Source organism: Candoia aspera, chromosome 4 (assembly GCF_035149785.1).
Source record: "Candoia aspera isolate rCanAsp1 chromosome 4, rCanAsp1.hap2, whole genome shotgun sequence".
Lineage (NCBI taxonomy): Eukaryota > Metazoa > Chordata > Lepidosauria > Squamata > Boidae > Candoia > Candoia aspera.
In genome coordinates, this window is record NC_086156.1 from 85,327,810 (window position 1) to 85,352,500 (window position 24,691).

Sequence of the window (24,691 nt, forward strand, 5' to 3'; positions counted from 1 at the left end):
ACGAGAACACCTCCTCGAGTTCCCATCCACACACTGACCATACGCAGAAGTCTTAGGTTCAGACAGGTGGCACCTCTGGTGGCCCTACTTTTTGCTCTGCTCATGCTCAGAGGTCTTCCGACCACGATTCGTTCATTGGCTGGCGGAACCCTCGGTTGGAATGAGTAAACCCAGCCATCTTCCACCTCCTCCCTCCACCCCGCCCCGTAAACCAGCCCCCTTCAGCGAATCTCTTTCCCGCCGCGCTTCCAACTCAGCGCTGAGCTTTGCGCGCTCTGCAGAGCGGGGTAGGGAGGGAGGAGGAGCAGGCCACTAATTCGAATTCCTTCCACTTCTCAATCTCGTTCTTACGCGGGGCTTGAGCCATTGTGTCGTTCGGTCGCATGACTCACCGCTGCTCCGCGGATTCCGCTCCTCGCCGCCTCCCGACTCCTCTACGGGATTCCGACTCCTCTACAGGCAGGCGCCGAGAGCGGCGGGGGTCGGGCGGAGAGATTGGATCCTCTCGCCCGTCTCCCCCACCCACCCCCGCTGGAGGCCGCCGACAGCTGCGGACGCGCCTCGCCGAGGGGGACGAATGACCTCGGCGCGGAGAGCCCCCAGCGCCCGGCGGAGGCAAGAAGGGGCGTCCCGGGTGGGAGGTGGCGGCGGCGGCCGCTAGGCGGCGGCGTGGAGCGCGGTCAGCTATTCCCCTTGCAACTCGGAGTGTTTGGCCACAACCTGGGACTCGTTCAGCGGCTGCCTCCCAACTGCTCGCCTGCCCGAGATCCGTTGCTCGCTGCAGCCGCCGCCAGCGCCCGGATTCTCCCGGCTGGACAGGACCGCAAAGGTGAAGTTTCTCAGCGAGCTACTCCAAGCGCGCCGCGACAGGGGCTGAAGCAGGCGGAGGGAAAGCGGGTTTCGGCAGAGGCAAGAGACGAGGCTCCTTCCTGGCTCGCCCGCGCGCCGGCCGTCGTTCCTCTCGCCGCGCTGGCTCAAGTCCGCGGGACTCGGCTGGGAAGCCCCGTCCTTCGCCGAGTGCCGCCTGAAGGGAAGTCCCGTCCACGGGAGGGGGGACACGGCTCCCTCGGGGATTCCGGGCAGAGAGCCGCGGTTGCTCCTGCAACTACGCGTCCAACGGCGGCTCCAGCCAGGACGCCGCCGCCGCTGCCGCCAAGCGCCTGAGCGCAGGCAGGTTGGGTCGGGGCACCCCAGTCCCGGCTACCGAGACGGCTCACGAGTCGGGCTCAGCTTGGTCCCCGGGCTAGAGAAGTCACTCCAGCGGGCACCGCCAAGGCCTCCGTCTCCGTCACCAGCCTCAGATCTGCAGAACGGAGCCCGGCTTCCTGCCGGGAGTGTCTGCAGACTTGGTGCTTATAGGACTGTGCTGGGTAGTCTGTGCCATTCCAGAAGGAACCCACCTCTTCCAAGCCAGCTGGCCAGCGAGAATCCAAAACGTGCAAACGGGACGTCCCTAGTAAGCTGACCATATCCTGCTCTACTGCCAGTCCCCTGGCATCATTAAGAGTGGTGGCCAAGCCAGCTGAGTCCATTCCTTGTGCTTCGGCGTTTTGTTCTGTGCCTCCAGCATCCTCCTCCAGCAAGACAATATTTTAAAATAATCAGATAAAGATTGTACAACCATCTGGATCTCATTTGTGCCATCTGGCAGTTACCCAAGGCAGTGGCACAGGAAAGACATCTCTAGGTCCAGCTCCACAGATCCCCAACAACTGCCCATGCCAAGTGGAAGAGACCACCAGCTACCATTTGCTCTGCTAATAATTGCCCACATTGTGTCCCTTGCATGAAACAACAGTTTCCACGCTCAGACCGGCCTTCGTTCTACAACTAACTGCACAGAGTATAAGAGAAACTCCTTCTCATCAGGATGTCAGTGGTGCGAAGGAAGTTTGGTGATGACTACCAGGCAGTGGTGGCAGCGCCACCCCACCGGAAACGGCAGCGCTTTGTGGACAAGAACGGCCGCTGTAATGTCCAGCATGGGAACCTGGGCAGTGAGAACAGCCGCTATCTTTCCGACCTCTTCACCACGCTGGTGGACCTCAAGTGGCGTTGGAACCTTCTCATTTTCTTGCTGACCTACACTGTTGCTTGGCTGGTGATGGCCTCCATGTGGTGGGGAATTGCTTACTTGCGTGGGGACCTAGATATACACCAGAGTCCCAGCCCAGGCCACAGCCCGTGTGTGGCCAATGTCTACAACTTCCCCTCAGCCTTCCTCTTCTTCATTGAGACAGAAGCCACCATTGGCTACGGGCACCGCTACATTACTGAGCGTTGCCCGGAGGGAATTGTGCTTTTTCTGTTCCAGTCACTGTTAGGCTCCGTGGTAGATGCCTTCCTCATCGGATGCATGTTCATCAAGATGTCCCAACCCAAGAAACGTGCCGAAACCCTGATGTTTAGCCGCGCTGCCGTCATCTCACAGCGAGATGGGAAGCTCTGCCTTATGTTCCGGGTGGGCAACCTGCGCAACAGCCACATGGTCTCGGCGCAGATCCGTTGCAAACTCATTAAGGTGGGTGAAAGGATTTCCTGGAAGGGAGGGAGTCTCACGGTGGCTGAGATTCTTGCCATCTTCTTGCATGCAGGTCTTGGTAGCTCTGTGCTAGGATGTGGCAAAGGCCTATCTTCGACCTTCAGATCTAGCCTCCATTCTGAGCCCATGTATTTTCCCCTCTCTCCAAAGGAGAAATGAAAAGCTGTTGGAGAGGGCAAGCACATTTAGTACACAATAGTCGCTGCAAAGGAAAGCTGCTATATAAATAATACACATTGGTAGATATTAAACCAAGAACAAATGGGTTCTTAAAAAAGATGGTTAAATAGGCTTAGGGGGGTGTAGCACACGCCCCAAATATAATGAATGTTCACTGCTATTAAAAGATACACTTTGTGATATTTGGTAAAACATACACATTTTCAGATTTTGCTTTGGATATTTAATTTTGAGGATATAACCAGAGACTACAAACTTACAATTGGGGTCTTTTGCATTTAAAAGGGAACTGTTCCCAGTAACGTTTGTAGGATCAGGTGTATCTTAATTTTACTAAGTTCAGCTTTTGAGAACTTCTCTCTTTGAAAAACCAACACACTACAAAACCAAGCAAATATTCAGAATATGTAACTATCAGTAAGCAATCAAGTTAGAAAATATACTTGAATTTTTGCAGGCCCATCTGAGCTACTGTAAGTCATTGGTGAACTTTGTCATTGGGCAGCATATCAACCTTGTTAACACGTAAGCAAAAATTAAGAGGATGTGCTAAGGATTCCATCCCTGCCCCGTGCATTTGAGTTTGGGTTGCTTGATTTGAGTAAGGGCTTAGTCCAAGATGTTTATAAAGCCAGCTCTGGAACACAGAGAAAACATACTAACTAGAAGAATGTCTTCAAGCACGTGTGATGTGTCTTTCCATTACTACCATGCTACCTGAGCTGGTGCCTACATATATTCTGCAGCACAAATAAATGGTCAGTGCTTTCTGTTTTGACTCCACCAGTTGGAAAGAATGGATTCCAGGCCTTTCTGTTCCTGCAGGCGATCGGTGCCATCACAGCTGCCATCACTGACAATCTGTTCAACATGGAAGCCCTCACACAAACCAATTTGCACCCAGCCCACTCTCTTCCAGGTCAGAATCACTGTGCAACAGCAGGAGCAAACAGTATTCAGAACAGCAGGAAGGAGGGAAAACAACATTGAAAATGCTTTGGGGAGGGAGCAAAACACAGTGAACACCTTCCAGCATTCACTGGGATCGAACACTTTCTACCTATGAGTATCTTCCTACCTCTGGAGGCAGGCCTGTCCTTGGCAGTGAGGGCTTAAAAATACACTTGCCCTTTGTCGTTATTTCATGCAGCATGCAAGAAGCAACTTTCCTATCTGAAGCTAAACCCTGGACTGAGATAACATCAGGCCAGGACTTTGGGGAAGAGATCTAGGGTCCCACACACGACCATCTAAAGAAGAAGGTGTGAAAATCCAGAGTCTAAAATTATCCAGGTCAATCAACTGCAACACTACAATACCTGAGAAATCAAATCAAGACAGCACTAGATTACCAAGTAACACCTTTATGGCATAAGCTGTCAGATCGTCATAACATTGTCTTTAAGTTGTGGGATGCCATATACCCTAGGTCATGGTCACTATTATTTACTTGCACAGCAATATAACAACTCAGTGTAGTGCGCTTCCTTCCACCTGAAAAGAGGGAAAGAACTAAAATAATTTGTTGGATATTTGTAAGCAATTGATTGACCCTAGGGAGAAGACAAAGGGGGCTCAGAGCAGCTGCTTTTGGAAAACAAAGGGGAGCACCAGAGAAAAAACCAGAAACAAATATGAAAGAGAAAATCCGTAGCTGTATCCATTTAGTCTTTTCCTGCCCTGTGCAATACTGTACATGCAACCCTACACAGTACATGGACATAAGTTACAATAGCCACCATTTCAGATGATAGCAGGGCTTGACATCTTCAGCAGGGTGACTTCCAATTAATGGAAACCAACTAGGTGCAAATTATAAGTCATGCCAATCACCATTTCAATTCTTTTAATTCCTCAGACAGCAGCAGCATAATGCTTGGGTTGTTACCTCCCTAGAGTCTGGGTCTCTCTTCCAACTTGTAATAGAGCAAAAGGATGGTCTGTTTTTAAGCCTCTGACAGTGTTTCAGGATATGCAAGTGAGGGGTATGTGATAAATATAATGGAGGATAGTTACCACCCAATGGAATTTGTAACGTTGCAGAAATGGCTCCTCTTGTTTGTACCATGGGCCGGATGCACTTACTGCCACCTCAATATCTTTCAGAAAGTCTAGCCTAATCCATGTCACTCCCAGATGAAAATAAGGCAGATAACACTGCAAAAGAAAGCATCTAAGTGGGGTAGGGGTGTAGCTGGTTTTATTTTTGTAAGCTACCCAGAGTCACCGTAAGTAAGTTGGGCGGCCATATAAATCTATTTCATAAATAAAATAAAATTGTTGACCATAATGAAAATGTCTAGTCAATGAAAGCATCAGTAGAAATGTTGACCTTTGACAATTCAGGGGAGTTTGGGAAGGGTTTTTGTTTTGTTTTTTGTTTAATGATAACAGTATATTCTGCTCTCAAGCTTTCACCTTAGGTTTAATATCTTTCCAGAGCCTAGTTACAACCCATAAATACTGAATGATGCCTTGAATGTTCTCTTTTACACAATCTTGAATAATCTCAAACAACAATGACATTGAAGAATCTGGACATAATGCCCAAGCATGATATGAATAATCCATTAAATCTCTGACCAAGTTGTAATAATACATGGACATCTCACCTCCCCCGAAATTTAACTACCTTTTCCCCATAATCCTGTCATCAAAGTTCCTAACCTGTAACATACTTAGAAATGACATAAGGAGTAGACTTACCACTACTTGAGTAGTAGGACTGGAATCAGTGGAAACTAAGTATAATGGATTCATTATTAAGTCTGGATCCAACCTGCTAAGTTCCTTCTCCCACAATTCTATATAACTGGCACTTTCCAGATTTACAGTACAGAAATTCTAATAGGCCCTAAAGATTACCCCCTTCTGACCTGATTGTTGCGAATTAATTGTTGGCACACTAAGGTCCATGGTAAATCCTGTGGGCTACATGGGGTTCCCTCTTTTTCTTGGTGCCTTCAAGTAGCCTTGATTCCTTGACTCTCCCAGAGACTTCCTGCAGTTTCTGTGGCAAGATTTTCGGAAGTGGCTTGCCATTGCCTCCTTCCTAGGGCTGAGAGAGAGTGACTGGCCCAAGGTCACCCAACTGGCTGTAGTACCTAAGGCAGGCCTAGAATTCACCATCTCCCAGTTTCTACCCTGGTGCCTTAACTGCTACACCAAACTGGCTCACCAATCTGGACTACACTTGCATATATTTGTATTTTTAGTTAATAGTTAGCTGTAATTAATTCCCATTGAAACCAGTAGGGCTAGTTAGTGATGACAAGTCCTATTACTTTCCATGACAAGGGCAATAAACTGACCCTCGGTCTCTGTCCATACTCATTTCTCATCCATGTTTGGGCCGTAAAATGCACCCCATAGACCAATATAGTATGTAGCACCCCAACATAAAAACAAATAAGGGATTTAATGGAATGCAAAGAAAACTGACATTCTCAAAGCGTCACAGCGGTCTGTGGCCTGTAACAAAGGAATGCCAATTGTTATAAAGGGTAACACTAATCATACTGTGTTACTGTTTATCTTCTTATTTTGAACCGGCAGAAAAGAAATTTGTAGCAAGATACTCCAGTCTATAACATTTTTATCTCATTCTTCCCCATGACAAGAATGATCATGTCAGGGTCACACCTTTAAAGGTGTGAGCGTCATGTTTTCGCAAGGCTGCGTCAGCCACATAAAGCTCAGGACGAATTCCAAGGCCTATCCGTATTGGAGGTGGCATTGGAAGGAAATCTGCAGCTAGCCAAACCTTGTTCCTCCTGGCAGGATCTGTTTCCTCCCCATCCTGCTGTGGCCATGCCACAAGAGTAGGAAGTGCCTCAAGCTGTCACTCGTGCGCTGCTGCTGTCTTCACAGTTCCTGCAGCCATGGAACGAGTTGTTCTCTGACGTGGCCCCAGTCCAATCCAAGTGCTTTGACTATCAGAGGCAATCCCTGGTGAGTGCTAGAGACTTTTGACAGCAGGCAGGTTGTGGCAGTTGGCACCGGCAGGCATCTTGGCACTTCCTAGGGCTGGATTCCAATGGTGGCATTTGAAGGTCAAAAGCAAGGCAGGGGGGTGCGTTTCTTCCTATCCAGCAGAACTGAGCGCACTGACAATTTCAGCTTTTAGAAGTCAAGTTTCTAGTCCCTAGCATTCCAGAGTAAATGTAAGGATCTGCAATCCTGCTTTCCTATGTCTTAAGGAAAAGTCAAGGTGGCATAGGCATTAAGTGTCAGTTGGGTCAAGCTAAGGTTCTGCTATGAAATATATAAAAAGGACAGTTTTGATTATGTACTGACTGCCATTCTGTCACCTCAGGATAACTGTAGCTCAGTGTTTTTCAACCTTGGTGACTTTAAGATGTGTGGATTTCAATTCCCAGAACTCCCCAGCCAGCCATGCTGGCTGGGGAATTCTGGGAGTTGAGGTCCACACATCTTAAAGTTGCCAAGATTGAGAAACACTGCTGTAGCTTATCTATTTTGAATAAGTGGTTCTAAAAGAAAGTGAGATGCTGGGTTTCAAGCAAAACACCCCTTTCAGCTCAAACCTAGCCCTCCCATATCTCAGACTCTGTAAAGAAATTACTTGGCAGATCAGGGCACCATATCTGGGCTGCAAAAACCTACATTGCCACTAATGATGGCAAATAGACACAGTAGCCCCTGCTGCCATCTCATGGCATTCCAGATTTTTGCAACCACCTAGATATGGCAGGTGCTCAGTGATACTATGGAGAAAACAAGAATTTGTTATTTCAGATTTTGGGCTCAGTGGTTTTAGGTAGATTAGGATGGATGCTCTCTTCAACCCCCCAATCCTGCTTTTCCTAAAAATGGCAACCCAGTGCTGTCCCTCCTAATTCTGTTTCGTAGGCCGTGGACTTCTGTTGGGGGGGGGGGCGGTGGTTACATTGAATCACAGAAAACTCCCAAGGCCTTGTCCCACCCAGCCATGCGAATTGGTGCAGCCAGATCCCGGGTCCTACCGGTTAGTAAAGTGGAGGATGCCGCTCCTGCACTTTTTCTGCTGTTGCTGCTGTTGATCTGTCCAGACTGAGAAATAAGACATCAGCCCGCCAACCTGGGGCTTCCTTCCATATTCTGAAAAGGCTCTTGAGTTAGTCTTTTGATGGGCGAGGGAGGGTGCTTTCCAGCCAAATTCCCCTCGCCCTTATGGGGAAGCTGGGTCTTCTCTCAAAGAAGGCTACGACTGCATTTGTAAATTGCTCTAAGCCATGGTTTGTGGTATTAATCAGAAATCGTAAAACAGAACAGGCACATCCCATGTCTCTTTGACAACCTGTTTTGCATCAGGAGCAAAAAGCAATACTGAGGGAGCTCCTGCATATAGATTAGATGAGCTGCTCAGCTGTATAAACTGTTGGTAAGGTTGGCCAAAACATTATTCAATAAGGCAGCAAACAATAACAAAAAGTTATTGTAAAAACAAGAAGGAATATCTAACTCTTAGGAGTGCATACTTGTATATTAGGTCCCGTGATGGTTTAAAGCAGTGTTTCTCAACCTTGGCAACTTTAAGATGCGTGGACCTCAGCTCCCAGAATTCCCCAGCCAGCATGACTGAAAAGAAGACATTTTCAGTATAGTGTTATATCAAATTAGACCTTGCTCATATCAAGCTCTATTGCTACTAACACCATATATAATACAGGGCAAAACACTGCTTTTGGAAAACCTCAGAGAGCAATTAAATTGGGGCCCCTGGAGACGAGGGTCCGGATTTTTCTCAAGGTCAGCACCCTTCTTTGACAGCCTGGACCTTGGAATGAAAATGAATGATACACAGTAAACAAGGACTTTGCTGCTACCTCAGAGAATATGTGGATTTCAGTGAATGTTAGGCCCATAAATTACATCCTCCTGGATGTCCTAACTTCTTATCACACCATTTGTCTTTGCAAGAGGTCAGAGCAAGCAGAGAAAGCAGACATGTGTCCAAACAATGCGTTCCTGCAGTTGCTCACAGGGAGGTCAAAAAAGTTGAGATGGCATCCACAGCTGCACAGCTGAAGCCCTGCCCTTTTTAATTATGAAGCTGTTTGTGGTGTAAGAATTTTTAGCTGATAGAAACAAGAGGCATTAGAAATTCTTCAGGACAACCCTTTCTCTCACACTAGAGACTAGAGAAACATTTGGGAAAGGAATGTGCTGTTCCATTGAAATAATGCATTCAAGGTTAGCTTCAGACAAATAGACTAGAACTAATGAACAGTGCATTTTATTCTATTGATAAGTAACTGTTATTTTATTTCAAAATAAACCCACCCTGAAGTCACTACATAAAATATTAGGATGATAATTAGATTAAAGCAGATTGGCAAATGGAATTAATGTATTCATGTGTCATTAGATGTATAAATACTAAATGATCTCTTCGTATGGTGCAGCTGCCTTATACAGAGTGTTTTTGAGTTGCTTTGTATGCTAATAAACTTATTTCTGACTCAGCCAATTAGAGGTTTCAGTTGCTTCCTGGCTTGGGAATGAACTGGAGGACTTCCACCTTCTAACGGTGGAACTGAGTTGACCTCGTTATGTTTTGTTTCTAAGCCTTGTTGCAAAGTTACCAGCGTTCCTTGCCGTTTTATCTGCAGCTTGAAATGAAGCAGGCTTCTGTGGCTGTCCGTCATTCACCTGAACATGTTTTCAGGAAGTTTTCGGAAGCCTTTAACTACCTTCTTGGCTGTTCTCATCAGGGGCAGGGAAGGCAATTCCTTTGAGAGAAAAAAGGGGGGCATAATAAAGAATCTTTGCTGGGACAGGACCAGAGCATCACATTTGGTGAGCAGAGGAATTCAATGCTAATTTTAGAAAGTTTGGGGGGGGGACTCACTTCTTAGTTAATAAAGATGACATCTCCCAACAGCGACCCCCAAACAGGAACATGTCCCTAGCCTCACGCAGGTTGACCTGGTCTGCTGGTGCTTTTGTAACAAAAGATAAAATAGGTACAGAAGAAGACTGTAGAGTTTGGAGATGCCCACACCAGCCAGTTTTGGTTCCATCTGCCTTAGATTTATGTTTGGCCAGCCATATGTTACTTTGCTCCTCTATCTTCATTAGACTTTTTTCTCTTTTTAATTTTAAACTCAATTCTCTCTGTATCATGAACTATCTATGTTCATTTCAATGGAATGTGTTTGGGTTATGTGCTCTGTTCAAGGACTTTTCCCGCGGACCATCAGAAGCCGTTAGGAGCACCTGGGATTGTGAGCCTGGGAAGATTCTACGGGGGGAGGGATCTCATTTGCACCGAGGGTTTTTGGTTTGCATTTGGCGCGCTTTTATCATTCTCAGCTTTCTTTGTGATCCTGCATACTATTCTTTAATAAATCAGATACCTTTATGGACCTGTTCATGAGTCTGATGGTGTTTTAGGATAGGCAATCATTACAGCTCCCCAGTGAAAACATTGCTACAGAATATTATAAAATCAAATCAAAATGCCATCCTAAAGTCAATCATCTCAACTTTACTGCTGCTGTCTCTCCCTGCCATGTAGATCCAGTCCCGCTGACATGGTAGTGTCAGCCTTCCCCCTCCCCAATGAAGGGACCCATCAGGGCCCATGTTGACAGGTTGTTTCAAATCTGAAGAGAGGATAAACAGCCATGACTCACTCACTTGGGGTCTGGTAACTTTAGAAATGAATGTATCTGACTCATCTTTCTCCAATTTGAGGACCTCTATGTATGTTTGGCATATGTCCTTGCTGGGAATTTTGAGGATTGTAGACCAACTTATTTGAAGGGCATTTGAAGTTGGGAAGGCTGGAATAGATGTACAGGTGAATTTCCTTCCAAACCATTTGAATTAAGTGATTTTGGAAACAATTATTTCATTACTTCATGTAATAAACAGATCTCTGGAACCAAACTAGGTGATCCACAGGAATGCCTGATTATAAGTGATCTGCTGTGCCCTACCACTTGTGGGTGGACGAATGAGTCCTGTCTTGGAGGGCCTGATCTGAACTGCTCAGTGAATTGTGGAAGGGGACTGAGTTCAAATCTGTTCCAATAAAATCCAGTTTGCCATTGAGTTCTACCCTAAAATCTCCCAAATTCATTTTTGTCAAGCCTCTGCAGCTTGCAGGGTACTCTGATTAATACTGAAAAGAGTTGCCTTCCTTTTGCTGCTGCAAAATTAGTTCTTAACTTGCTGGAATTATTTCTCTTTCTTTCCATTTATCTTTAGTCACGACAGACACCAGAAGGTGAATTCCTGCCACTAGACCAATGCGAGCTTGATGTTGGATTTGGAACTGGGGCCGACCAACTGTTCCTCGTTTCTCCTCTAACCATCTGCCACGAAATCAACAACAAGAGTCCTTTTTTCGCACTCTCACAAAGATCCCTAAGAAGCGAGCAGTTTGAAATTGTCGTTATCCTTGAAGGCATTGTTGAAACCACGGGTAAGCAATGCAACCAAGTGCCTAACCGTGTAAACTTAATATTGGGGCACTGCTTTCAAGCATGTTGCATTTTCTGTTTATGATACCTTGGGAGTAAATGCAGGTTTATCGTGCAGATGGCAAGAGGGAGACAAATGTGACTTCCTGTAATGGTATGTGGGAATGATCTTGGGAGACAGGAGGAAGAGCCACAGACTAGACAACCGTCATGTGAAAGGTATCTCAGCCCACAGAAACAGAGGGGGCGTGGGAAGCGTTTTAGAAGGGACCCTCCCTAGTTTTCTGGAAAGTAAAAGTAAAGGAGGGGAGAGATACTTTCAGACTTGTAAGATTCTGTTAATGTAATCTTACAGTAAAGATAGAATTAGTACTCATAGTTGTGCTTCTTGTCTGGACTACCTTGAAGGGCTAACACTTCCCTAATGCAATCCTTTATGTGTTAGAGCAGAGGTGAAGTAGGAACCAGACTCTTAGCATTCCTTAAACCCAAATCTGATTGATGTGCATCCACAATCATTAATTTCTCAAGGGGGAGGTGTATATAAGAAACTTTCTTATTTGTTCTTTCTTATTTATTCTTACTATTTATTCTTAGATGGCTTAATGGATCAATAGGCATTGAGCCATCCATCCCAGGGCTGTTAACATTAATAGACAATTGTCAGTCCACTGGCCTATCTGGCAATCTTCCTTTCTTGGAAGGGAGAGTTGCAGGTCTGAGCCAGCCCAGGTAGCAGCTTACAGTTCAGGTTTTTGGGTAGACTCTTAAAATTGGGTTAATTATCCAATTTTGGTTCAGTTAACTATGGAGAGCTACTGTGTGAATACAGCTCATGTATTCTACTTACGAGCTAGTTAAGATTCCTCATGTGAGTTCCAACATGCTTGGAAGTCAAACCTTTGATCTGGGAAACTGTGTAGCATTATCTGTGGCTATGGGGGATTTCTTCAGGGTTGAAGGAATGCTGTTGCCACATGCTCAGAAACAGTTTTTTCTATACAAAAGCCTTCACATGTTCTAAGGCCATGCTCTGCATTAGAAGTAAATTCACCTTAGAACTGTTCAAATTAATCTCCCCCCCCATATCATGATTAAATACTTTGCTGATGAGTAGCTTTTCAATTATAAGACTGTGAATACTGAATTAGCTGGACAAATGAATAACAAGGAATTTAATGCCTTTAGAACCAAATGCATGAGGCAGCTGCTTCATTCTGCCTAATGCCTTGGTCGGCCCTAAGCATTTTTGATGCTGGCAGCTGGCGGCCCTGTACTGAGTCCTGCCCTTTGTTTGGTCTAGAAAGACAAGTGGGATTATGCGACCGAGTCATCCGCTAAGAGTGAGTGGCATAAAAAAACAAAGATGGTGGCCATGACTACGCAATCAAAGCCCCTCCCCTTCTCTTACATGCATTATGACAGGCGCAACTTCCGGAGGCCCCCCCACCCCATACTCAACACCTAGGGATAGTGGAGAACCTCTGTTCCTTTGTGCTGAGCCCCAGGGCTGAACTGCTCCCCAGCCAGGCCTAGTAAATACAGCCGTCACAGAAGTTAATTCTGTGATCTATACCGAGGTCATTCTGATTCAACTGCACCTATTTAATGAAGCGACACTGGAGATGTGCACAGTAGATGTTTTTTAAGTTCTCACATATTTACCATTGCTAAAACAGAAGGAACCTCATGCCTTCGAAGATAAGAAAGGAAAGGAACTCCCTCCCACAGGGTTGTAAATTATTCGAGGGCTTAATGTGAGCCAGCTCTCCCCAGATGTCAGCTTGGCCCTAGTACCTGCTTTCAAATTCTGCAGAAGCTGTGCAGTAATGATTGCTCTTTGGAATTGCTCCTGTTAAAGGATAGAGTACCTCTAAAATGGGAGGATAGTCTGTTCCAAGGCACGGAAGGCTCGTTTGCTGATTTCTGTACATTCCCGTTTTTTTTATTAGGTCCAGTGAAACTGTATTGACAGCAAAACTGCTGGGACAAGGTTGCCTTCTGTATTATTGCAGATTTCTGTCCTTGCCTGAGGACAAGATGTCCCCTTTGAGAAGTTATTCCTGGCAGTTGATGAATCAGTGAAAGCCTTCCCCAACCCGGTACCCTCCAGATTGGTTGAAGGCTCACCACTCCTGCAGTTCCTGGAACCCAGAACTTTTGGCCAGCTGCCTAGAAAGCAGGTAGCTGGAACTGTAGTATCAGCCAATCTGGAGGGGATCAGGTTGGGAAAAGGTGCTGTGGGCCACTAGTGCGTCTTGATGGGCATTTTAGCATTCCCAGGATTTTATGCTGGGTTCAGCCCTCATCATCTTCCACTTGTAATGATTACAATCATTTTTGTTTTCCAATCTTTTCTTACTGAACTTTATCCTTACTGCTGAAGGAGGGCAAGATAGAATAGCTGCTCAATACCTTTTGACTGAACCTCAGTTTGGAAGCTAAATGGGTCCTGGTTAGGCTAGACCAGTGTTTCTCAACCTCAGCAACTTTAAGAAGTGTGGACTTCAAGTTCCAGAATTCCCCATCCGTTTTTAGTCTTCGTTTTTTTCCTTCATTAAGCCAAGAAAGCGTCACATGGTTTCTTTTCTCACACACATAGAGAGTCACGTTGTCTTCATAACAGCCCTATAAAGTAGGCTGGTTGCAAAAAGCCTAAGGACACCCCTGGCCAAGTACGGTTTTGAACTTTGCTTTAAGTACAACATACTGTTATACCACCCTCTTCTTCAGGTGCAGTGAATCTGTCAAGGAAACAGGACAAATTCAGACAAATTCACAGTTTTCTTGACACAAGGCACGCTTGTAATTTTTTCCCCCAGTCTTCTGAAACACATTCAGTGGTTGTGTGACTTAGAGCTGTGCATACAGTAAATTCCCATTCAGCATTTCCCATGATGGAAATATTATTTTAAATATTTAATATAAAAGTATAATGAAATATAAGCAGATTTCAAATGTTCTGAGATTTTCAACCACAAATCTTTATTACGGCCTTTAGGCCAGAAAAGTTCTGAGATATTTTTACACAATCCGAAAAAGAGAGAAGCTAGATGCTGTAGGCTTAGCTCTGTCTGAAAGACGATTTTGCCCTAAATTCTGGGAAGGCGAACGCTGCCCTCCAGATGTTTTGAACCAACTCTCATCAACCCCTTTCCACATGGCCAGTAGCAAGAAATCCTGGGAGTTGTCAGAAGGAAATGCAGAGCAAGGATAGGGAATTACGGCTAGCTGGATGTTGTTGAACAACAATCCCCAGCATCCATCATGAACACAGGGCATTTGTGGCTCTTGGAGTTGTTGTTCTGAACGTGTGAAACTTCTCATACGGTGCAAAAAACAAGAACAAATTGGAGCGTTGCAGAAATAAAGGCCAGGCGGAAACAAGCCAACCCACTCAAAAGAGGAGGCCAAGTAGGCCATTAACCAGGATAGAATGAAAAACTAATCATAGGAACCTCCTTTTAGAAAAAGGGGCTAATTCTTCAGTAAGTATAGCTCCTACCATTCTTTTGGTAATGGCTTCCTACTTTCTTCGGTAAATATTACTTATTCTCAGTTCTTAGATTTTCAGGTGAGCTTATTGAGGTGATCCTAGTCCTGTTCCCAGTCAAGGCATAGCAGAAACCCTTGGAAGCCATTGCTCTCCAGAGCTAACTGAGAACAGGCATCGGGGCCATATTCTGCTTGGAACAAACCCCTGAGATAAAGAATTTCATTATCCCAGGAGATTAAAAGGGTGTCTTAATCACTTCTCTGAATATACATTCTGTATCCATTTGTGTACTTTACCTTCAGCACCTCCTAGGCACATACGGCTCTTTAACAGGACCAATGAAACATACCTAAACGTACTGAGCTAAGTCAACAACAACTGGGAGACTGATCATCAACAGATGGAGCAACAGGTTGTTTCTCACCTTTGCAGGGAGCGGAACTGATGGATGAACAATGCAAACACAGCACTTGTGGGCTTCTCTGCTCTCCCCGCCCCTAGATTGCCATATGCTGTTCTCCTGACCTTTCTCTGGGTTAGATGCTTAGTCATGTTTTAGCTCCACTGAAATAAATAGGACTAAAGCCACTTTTCTCAATGTGGCAACACCCAGAATTCTTAGCCAGTGTGTATACACACTGGGAATTCTGGGAGTTTCAGTCCTAGCACATCTTGGGAACAACAGGTTGGGAAAGGCTGAGCTGAAACAGAACAGAGACAGTTTGGTGTTGGGGTTAAGGAGCTGGACTGGAAACCAAGAGACTGTGAGTTCTACGCCTCCTTTAGGCATGTGTATGCTGCCCAGAGTTGCTTCTGGTGAGATGAGTGGCCATACAAATTTGATAGATAGATGGATAGATGGATAGATATGTAATGGTATGTGGGAATGACCTTGGGAGACAGGTGGAAGAGCCGCATGCTAGGCAATGGTCAGATAACAGGCAGCTGGACCCGCAGAAGGAATGGGGGCGAGGCAAACATCTCAGAAGGGGCCTTCCCTAGTTTCTTGGATGGTAAAAGTGAGGGGGCCAAGATGTACTTTCACACTTCAAAGATTCTGTTAATGTAACCTTACAATAAAGGTAGAGCTAGTATTTCTGGCTGTGCTTCTTGTCTGGACTACCTCGCAAGGTTGACATCAATCATGCAAGTCTGAAAGTGCATCTCTCCCCCCTTGCCTTTATAGTCCAAGAAACTAGGGAAGGTCCCATCTGAGACATTTACCATGCTCCCATTTCTTCTGCAGACTCAGCTGCCATTTGTCTGACCGTTGTCTAGCCTGCAGCAATTCCCCCTTCCCAAAGTCATTCCCACATGCCATTACAGCATGAAAACTGGCTGGGTGACTATGGGCTGGTCATTCTCTCTCAGCCCAACCCACCTGTAATGGTGTGTGGGAATGACCTTGGGAGACGGGAGGAAGAGCTACGGCCAGGGGAATGGTCAGATAAGAGGCAGCTGAGACCGCAGAAGGAATGGGAGCGTGGCAAACATCCCAGAAGGGACCCTCCCTAGTTTCTTGGGCTGTAAAGGTGACTCAGGAGAAATGTACTTTCAGACTTGCAAGATTCTGATAATGTAACCTTACAATAAAATAGAATTAGTTCATCTGGGCGTGCTTCCTCTCTGGACTATCTCACAAGGCTGACACCACCTCACAGGGTTGTTGTGGGGAAAATAGGAGGTGGGAGCATTATGTACACTGCCTTGAATTGTACAAAAGAAAGGTGGGATATAATAAATAACTCCTCTGGATTATCTTCATTGTTATTCTTTTGCAGAGGTTTGTTGTGGGTTTGCCACAAGTGATGCTTGGAGAGGACTCAGGATTTACACATGCTATGATTTGGGAAGGAAAACAGAACAGAGTGAAGCTCATAATCCAGCTACCTGAGCACTGAGCACATTTTCATTATTTGTAACACAAGTTTCTAGTCCTTAAGGCTGTGGAAATCCACTTGAGAATGTCTGGTGATCTCAGAACCAGGAGAAGCAGCCAAGCAGCCTAATAAAATATGCAGGGTCTGTTTCTTTACTCAGCACAGCCCTTTGCTTCTTCTTTTCCTCACAATTGACAGAATAGAACAAATTATGCAATAATTGTGTTTAAAAAAAACCCCTTATAAATGGGTAAAAAATAAAAGAACCTATGAGGAAAAATGGAACTGCTGTACATTATGCAAAATAAGAGAAGCTGCTAAGATGTTTAATTTGCATAATTTGTACAGCTTGCCGGGTTCAAACTTTTCCTGGCTGAGAATCTGGATGGCCCTTGTGTATAATTATTATTTATTTAGTTATTTTAAGCTTGGAATGCAGGCAGCTCAGGAGATACTCTAGCAGCAAAGGCTGTTGGGCCTTGCACAATGAGAACTAATAAAGCTTTCCTCATTCCCATCCAAAAAGAATCAAGGAAGAATTAGAAGCTGTTTGCACACTGTTGTAATCTGGTGCAGTCCTCCACACTGGGATCCAAATGGGAATTGTATCAATTTATGTAAGACGCCTCAGCTGCCAGATGTGCAGTTACACACACAACTTGCACATTGTTTGAACAGACACCCAAATGGGTCTCACTGGATCCCGGCATATATTCCTAACATCTGCCTTCATTATTACTTGTTAAGCTGTGAATTAGAACTGCCTGAGACTTATTAATAGCAACTTCTCTTTTAGAAAAAGAATTCCAGTGCTAATCTCGTGAAATGTAATGATTTTGTTCAAATGATAGAAGAGAGTATAATGGGGAAGAGATGACGGTCTTCCCTAGTTCCATCCAAACCAACCCCATCTACTGGCCAGATTATGGTTGCACAAGGCTGTATCTTCTCCAGATGACACAACGTGAACCGAACTCCAGGGCAGGCAGTCAAAAGGCTGAATAAAACCAGACCAAACCCTGCAGCAGTCAGCCTAATGAGAGAGGGCATGGGACAATACAACAAAGCTTCCAGGATTTGATTAGCAGCATGCAATGTTTTCTGGGCTGCAGGCGACCCAGTCTTGTGCCTGGGCCTCCACACTAGAAAATCATGTCTGGTGCTCAGACAAAAAGCTACATTTCATTTCATTTCAACGTCCTTAATTATATTGAGTTTGCATGTGTTCTTCAGTCATTTATATAATGATTTTCCCCTTCTGTCACATTAACACTTGCTGTATTTTTTCCAGAAAATATATCTTTCAAACAGAAAGGACATCTTAAGATTCAGCAAAACTGTAGTAACAGAAGCAGATGAAGGGGTTGGTTGTCTGTCTGATTGCCCTTGGAATGGGCAATCAAATGAGTAGTTGTCCACCCAATTTAGTAACAATTGGGTGGGGTGCTTTGCTCAAGGTTTTGGGGGATTGTAGGTTGCACAAGCCATGTCCAGCTAAACAGGCTATGTCAGGTCTAAGCAGAGGAGGAGGAGGAAAAAACAAAGCTCCAGGCAGAGTTCTTGCAACAAAGACAATGGGTCTTCCTAGACAGACAGACATAGATAATAGATAGATAGAAAGAAATAGACAGAGAGAGAGAGAGAGAGACTGTAGATGATAGATAGATGATAGAGAGAGAGAGAGAGAGAGATAAACAGAGATAAATTATAGATAAATAGATGATAGAAATTGATAGAAATAGAAATAGAGAGATGGTAGATATAGACAGATTGAGATAGATGATATAGATAGATAGATAGATAGATAGATAGATAGATAGATAGATAGATAGATAGATAGATAGATAGATAGATAGATCCAAGTAGAGCCTACTTGGCTTGCATTTCCTGCTCCTTCCACCTTAGCTGGATCCACAAGGGAGTTGTGTCTACCGCCACTGCTCCCTCACAAAGCAGAGTTGAGGGATAAAGAAGACCCTTTGAAGGGCCAGGCTGGATGGCATTGTAATTCACAAATCCAACTTTGCTTACATTTTTACTAATTTCTTCTCTCAGGAATGACATGCCAAGCCAGGACCTCCTATACGGAAGACGAAGTCCTCTGGGGCCACAGGTTCCTCCCTGTGATGTCGCTGGAAGACGGCTTTTTCCGTGTGGATTATTCTCAGTTTCACGGCACATTTGAAGTTCCAACTCCACCCTACAGCGTGAAGGAGCAGGAAGAGGACTTGGCTCTCCCATCACCTCTGAACACGCCAACTGGGAGTCATAGGAGTCGGCGGGAAAAGATCTCCTCTCTTGACTGTCTTGAATTTTTTGAAGAGAGAAGCAGCCGCCTTCCCAGAAAACTTCAGAAGATTTGTCCTGGGAAGGGAGATCTCCAGAGAGGCGTTCCAAACCTTTGCTCCACCAGTGTTGAGAAAGCTTGCAGCACCGGTGACCTCTTGAAAATCCAGCAGATCAGTTCTGTCTGCAGCATGGAGGAGGGAGGGGAAAAGCTGAAGTTGGCAGCCTTCAAAACCAAATCAGAGCTCCTGGCTCGGTCCACGGGGAACCTCGAACTCCAACAGAGACCTCAGCTCTCGAATACCCTGGGGACAAGGCTGGAAGATCATTTGCCTGCCAAGCTACGAAAAATGAATTCAGGACTTTTCTCATAAAAAGCAGACAGACGGGTTGCATTTTAAACTTCTGAAATTTTCACGATGTTGCTAGGAAGAAGAGTCTGGCAAGGCTGATCTGTGCTGCCAGTGCCAAGTCAATTTAATCACTAGAGTTTGAAAACCAAAATAATTTCAGTCAAGAATAAATGGGTAAGCAGCGGAGTAGGGAGGGACACATGGTGGGTGAAAGTTAGGCGGAAACTATATCCTTTAAGTATGGGTTATTTGTTTTGTTTTACTTTTTAAGCTCCCTCCTTTCTCCTTCCGAAGCATGCCTGTTTGTAATTGTTCATTTTGGGATTTCCTCTTTAGAGAGACAGATTGGAAGCAGGCATTGTAAAGCAAAAGTACTTCCCTGCATATACTGGGTGCCGTTCCATCTCCATCTGAACTGCTGCACAATCTTTACAAAAATCAGGAACCAGGCAGGAGCATCTGCGGGGAGGCAGATGAAGAAAGCACATGTGAAAAGGGAGGAGCTTGCATCGTGATGGTGCACTGCTGCTTTTGCAGTTTTGACCAAAGCATTAGGCCCTGCAGACATCTCTGGGATCTGGGGATGTAGCAGGATTGCTGTGTTTGGCTTCAGGAATTTGGATCCTCTTTTTTTAGAATCAGTGCTAAAACCAAGGAGCTCACAGCTGCGTGATGGGCCTGTGTTGGAAATTATCACTAAGAAGCTGTCTCCCTGGGAGTCCACCTACATCATCTTCGATCCGCCTTCCCCAGTCCATCCCTGGTTGTCTCCCAGCCAAGAAGTAACCAGGCCTGATACTGATTAGCTTTTTTCAAGAGTAGCCAAAGAACAAGGTGCTGCCATCTGACAGAGCTAGAAGATCCCTGAAGCCTGTGGAACAGCTTCCTAGATGCTTCTGTGGCTCCCAGCAGAGTGTTTTACAGTATATAGCATGTTGGCCTACCCCACCCCTCTTCCTCAAGCATCCCAGTGGATTCCAGCAGCCACTCAGAAATGGAAATTGCCTTCATGCTTGGCCTCATGGGAACCATCTCTAGCAGTTCCTAGGATGAGCAAGCCGGGTTCTCCATGTACTGCTAAGCTGTAACTCCCTGTATCTCTTACTGTTGGCTAGGCTGGCCAGCGGTGTTGGAGTCAGAAAGTCAAGATAACAACGGCAACCGCGTTACTGAAGCCACCATCTTGACTTCCTTTGACACTGCCTCCTCCCATGGACACCTTTGGTTCAGGAGCACCCAAAAAATACAGGTTGCCCATCTTTGCCCCAATTTTTGTCTTAAAAGCGTTCAGGATCATCATCGGCTTGGTGCCTTGGCCTGGGTTTCCAATACTGATTAATTATTTCTCCTACCTGCTTTCTTTACATACAGTAGCTGCCATTTCAGCACATCCATATTGTAGGAGATGAAGATGGGGAGTGTTCTTCAAACCTACAGCCCATGGATCTGAACGTAGTCAGGGTTGACTTAGCACCTAGATTTTCCTGGGAACTGCCAAGGCTCCCAGTGGGCTCAGAGACCAACACATGACCTCTTGTTTGTTTGTTTGAAAACACATGACCTCTTGTTTGTTTCCTAGAAAAGGAAAAGAGAAGGCTGCCACTTGAATTTCCCACAATGCCAAGAACTAAGGCTATGTTGGAGCATTGTGGGAAATGGAATGGCTGCCCACTGCTGCCAGATGAGCCTCCTGAGATGAAGGGCAGGGCTTATCAATAATAAAACAGGCCTACCACAGTCCCTTGACTCAGGCCTACTTCAAATCTGAAGCTAACAAAAGACTGACTGACTTTATTATTTTATTAGAACCCCAAGAGCCAGTTTGCTGTAGTGGTTAAGGCATCAGGCTAGAAACTGGGAGACTGAGAGTTCTAGTCCTGCCTTAGGCACGAAGCCAGCTGGGGGACCCTGGCCCACTCACTCTCTCTCAGCCCTAGGAGGGAGGCAATGGCAAACCACTTCCGGAACCTTGCCAAGAAAGCTGCAGAGACTGGTCCAGGCAGTCACCAGGAGTCAACACTGACCCGAAGGCAGACACACACCCCGTAGAATAACATCTGGCTCCTGCATCTGAAGATGCCCAATGCAGATGAAACAGGTAACACCATGACTCCTGGTGGTCACTGTAGCTGAGGATGTAGCTACGATCAAACTTTTCTTTTTTGCAGCAGTGCCAGCCTACCTGTTGCAGATTTTTTTTCCTTTCTGATTTTTTTATTTTCTTCACTTTTCCTTTTCTACCCTCCTAACAATGTGTTGCAGGTTTCCATAGCCGGGGAATAAGCCAGCCTCCCCAGAGATGTTATTCTGCCCTCCCCCCAAAAGAAAATAGCATAAATGTTCACGACCAAGAGCTTTCCCCAGTCTGAATGCCCTTCAGTCGTGTTAAGCTATAAGTCCCCCCATCTTTAGCCAGCAAGCAAACTGCTGTGCTGGTTGGGGATGATGGGAGTTGGCATGTTGAGAGGGCATCAGCTGGGGCAAGCTGGACCTGGCCTCACTTCATCAGATGCGCCAGGTGTGTGCCCTGGATCAGGTAAACATAACCAAGATGGCACCGTGTCTGTGTGTCCAAAGCCCAATCCTTTTCAGTAATGAACAAGGAAAAGCAAGAGGATGTCAATTAAACGTTTAATTGAAGAGTGGTCCAGATGGGCATGAGACTAACACTAGGAAGCAAGGGCATCCACAGGGGGAGTCAAAAAAGTCAGGAGGGAAGTTGCATGTTAAAAAGCCAGCAAAGTTTTGATTGGTCATACCATCTTGATTTTTCTCACATGCGTGCTCTCACACACACACACAGTAACTCCTGCCTCAGAGACACAAATATATAAGGGGTGTAAAACCAGACCAGCACTAAGGGATTTTTTAATCTAGCTTCAACTGGAGAGCTGTGAGTTTTCCACCTTGGGTGGAAAAGAACAAAGAATGTAAATGCTTGGATTCAATGTCAGTGACATGTAGAAAATTACAGTCTGCAACAACTTAATATAGGCTTAAATAGTGCAAAAAATGACCCTTCACAGCAGCAGTAACTGATCTTTAAACTCTAATTGAATTGTTACAGACCATCCTTTTTTGCATTACTCCCTCATTTTGCTCTAAACTTCCCCAATTTTTTGTTGCTATTACTGTTGTTCAGTTTACAGCTAATCACTGCATCCCACTCCAAGCATTTAATGAAATGTGCCCTAATCCATCCCTGTTTATGCCATAATAAAGTGTGTTGATCTTCATGCTGCTGCAAGTCTGTTATATTTGGGGAACATGGTGGGGTGGAGGGGTGAGAAGGGAAGGGAAAGGGATTGTGCCAAACTGAATATTTAAAACTCTTCCTTTGGTTCTTTCCCAAAAGTGCTGGAATTACAACCTCTGGTTTTGGAGGGAACTTGGGGATTCTGGCAGGCATTTCTGAAGGAAGAGATTATTATCTGGCTGGGATTAAACTTCCTTGAATTTGATAATACAAATATTGAGATATTCTTCTGTCCACACCTTGGCAGCTTCTCATCCACTTAACTTCCAGCATGAGATTTCCCCACTTGCTCTATGTGTGTGTGTGTGTGTGTGTGTAATATGACAAACTCCAGAGGGGTAGCAAGGCAAGTCTGTTGCAGCAAAATAATACAGAGATTTGTGGCTTGTAAAAAAACAACAGATTTATTGCAACATGCCATGAAGGCTTTTGTCATAATAAATCTGTCGGTTGATGAGAGACCACAAGATTTTTTTTGTTTATCCTTTCTTTTCTCCCCGCTGTGGATCCTCAGCAGCTAAAGTATCTGCTGGCAGACAAGCACTTCTTCCATTGGCGATGTGCTTTTTATAAATGTGACGACTCATTTATTATTATTAGTAGTAGTAGTAGTAGTAGTATGAAATATTCTTTAGAAAACACAGTCGAACAGAAGAACGGTGGGGGGGGAAAGATTTACAAGCATTGGAAAATTAAATGAAAATTAGTAAAAATATTCTTTTATGATGGGAAGGAAAAAAGGAAGACAGAGAGGTAAAAACAGTCCCCCACCTGTGGGATTCTAGAAACACCTCTTTCCAAAGGATGGGGGGGGGATTAAAAATATAGATGGTGAGGTGCGCCCTCTGGTGATAGAGTGTGAAATGACAGGAATCAAATCAAATTTTTAAAAAATTATTTACAGGCCAAGACCAAATGCCTGAGGGAAAAACACTGTTCCATTTCTGGCAACAATAAAACGTAAGGATGTTTGCCTTCAACCTTCTGATGTTCTTTGCACTAAAAAACAAAAAAGCAAATATAATGTCAATTGGGAAACCTTGTTCCTGTTATGGTTGAGACAGCTATAAGGAAATTTCTCTCTTGGGCTGCATCCCTATTTCCTCAAATAAATCTGCCTGTTCTCGCCACTCAAGGTGATTTTTCCCCCTCCTTCTGTTTCATCATCCCCTATAACTGTATGTACTTAAAAAACCTCTCTCACAAGAACCGACTCCATTCATCTGCTTAATCCATAAACGTTTATGATGGACCAAAATGGGTTAGGCTTAGCCATAAACAAACAAAAGCTTCAGAAGGCTAGCAGAGCTCCCTCTGTAGGAACTACTGCCCTAGTGTTTAGTTATATGGTAAAAGGTAACGGTAAAGGTTTCCCTTGACATAAAGTCCAGTCGAGTCCGACTCTAGGGGGCGATGCTCATCTCCGTTTCTAAGCCTTAGAGCCGGCATTGTCCATAGGACACTTCCGGGTTATGTGGCCAGCATGACGACACGGAACGCCATTACCTTCCCGCCGAAGCGGTACCTATTGATCTACTCACATTTGCATGTTTTCGAACTGCTAGGTGAGCAGGAGCTGGGACGAGCAACGGGAGCTCACCCCGCCGCGCGGTTTCGAACCGCCGACCTTCCAATCGGCAGCTCAGCGGTTTAACCCGCAGCGCCACCGCATCCCCTCTAGTTATATGGTACACAGCAGTTAAAAATAAAACTGCCTAAGTTGAGATCTAGGTGTAGTTGTACTTAGAGTAGACTGAATGGTACTAGGTAGCCATATTTATCTATCTATCTATCTATCTATCTATCTATCTATCTATCTATCTATCTGTCTGTCTGTCTATCTATATTTATTGACCAAAGGTGCAGTCACATCTGACTCTGAGCACCATACAATTTCCCATCTTTGTAAATTCAGATTAAGAATAATATCAAACGTAACAATATAAATAAGGACCTAGGCCTAATCAGTAGGAAAAAGAAAAAAGAAAAGATACCCATCCACACACATACACCATCTCACCCCTGTTAACTCACCTCCCCAGGAAAAGGTGCTGTTGTGGTCAGTGCTAAAAGACAAGGAAAAGACATCATCTGTCTTTTTAAGGACTTTCAGCACTGTGGAGCTGTGCTACTAGCTACCAACCTTGAGTCATCAGAAAATTCATATCAGCATGAAAAGTTGCTGAACTCTGTCCTGCCTCTATTATAACTGGGCTGCCAAAATCTGAGTGACCAGATCATATTTTTTTTCTGCCACCAAATGGTT

The 24,691-nt window shown here is 45.0% G+C and overlaps 1 protein-coding gene across 1 annotated transcript; it reads left to right on the top strand.

Moving 5' to 3' along the window:
* Positions 1-977: 977 nt before the first annotated feature.
* LOC134495435 (G protein-activated inward rectifier potassium channel 1-like) lies at positions 978-19,925 on the top strand. The gene is made up of 3 exons (XM_063300896.1): positions 978-2,521; positions 10,940-11,156; positions 18,586-19,925. Exons 1-3 carry the CDS (start codon positions 1,871-1,873, stop codon positions 19,188-19,190), a joined length of 1,473 nt encoding a protein of 490 aa, XP_063156966.1. The 5' UTR covers positions 978-1,870; the 3' UTR covers positions 19,191-19,925.
* The last annotated feature ends 4,766 nt before the right edge of the window (positions 19,926-24,691 follow it).

Excerpts from the sequence above, each read along its gene's own strand:
- LOC134495435 (XM_063300896.1), top strand. The coding sequence starts at position 1,871 with ATGTCAGTGGTGCGAAGGAAGTTTGGTGATGACTACCAGGCAGTGGTG. Across the intron at positions 2,522-10,939 it reads TCCGTTGCAAACTCATTAAG|TCACGACAGACACCAGAAGG; the intron begins GTGGGTGAAAGG and ends ATTTATCTTTAG. Across the intron at positions 11,157-18,585 it reads AGGCATTGTTGAAACCACGG|GAATGACATGCCAAGCCAGG; the intron begins GTAAGCAATGCA and ends TTCTTCTCTCAG.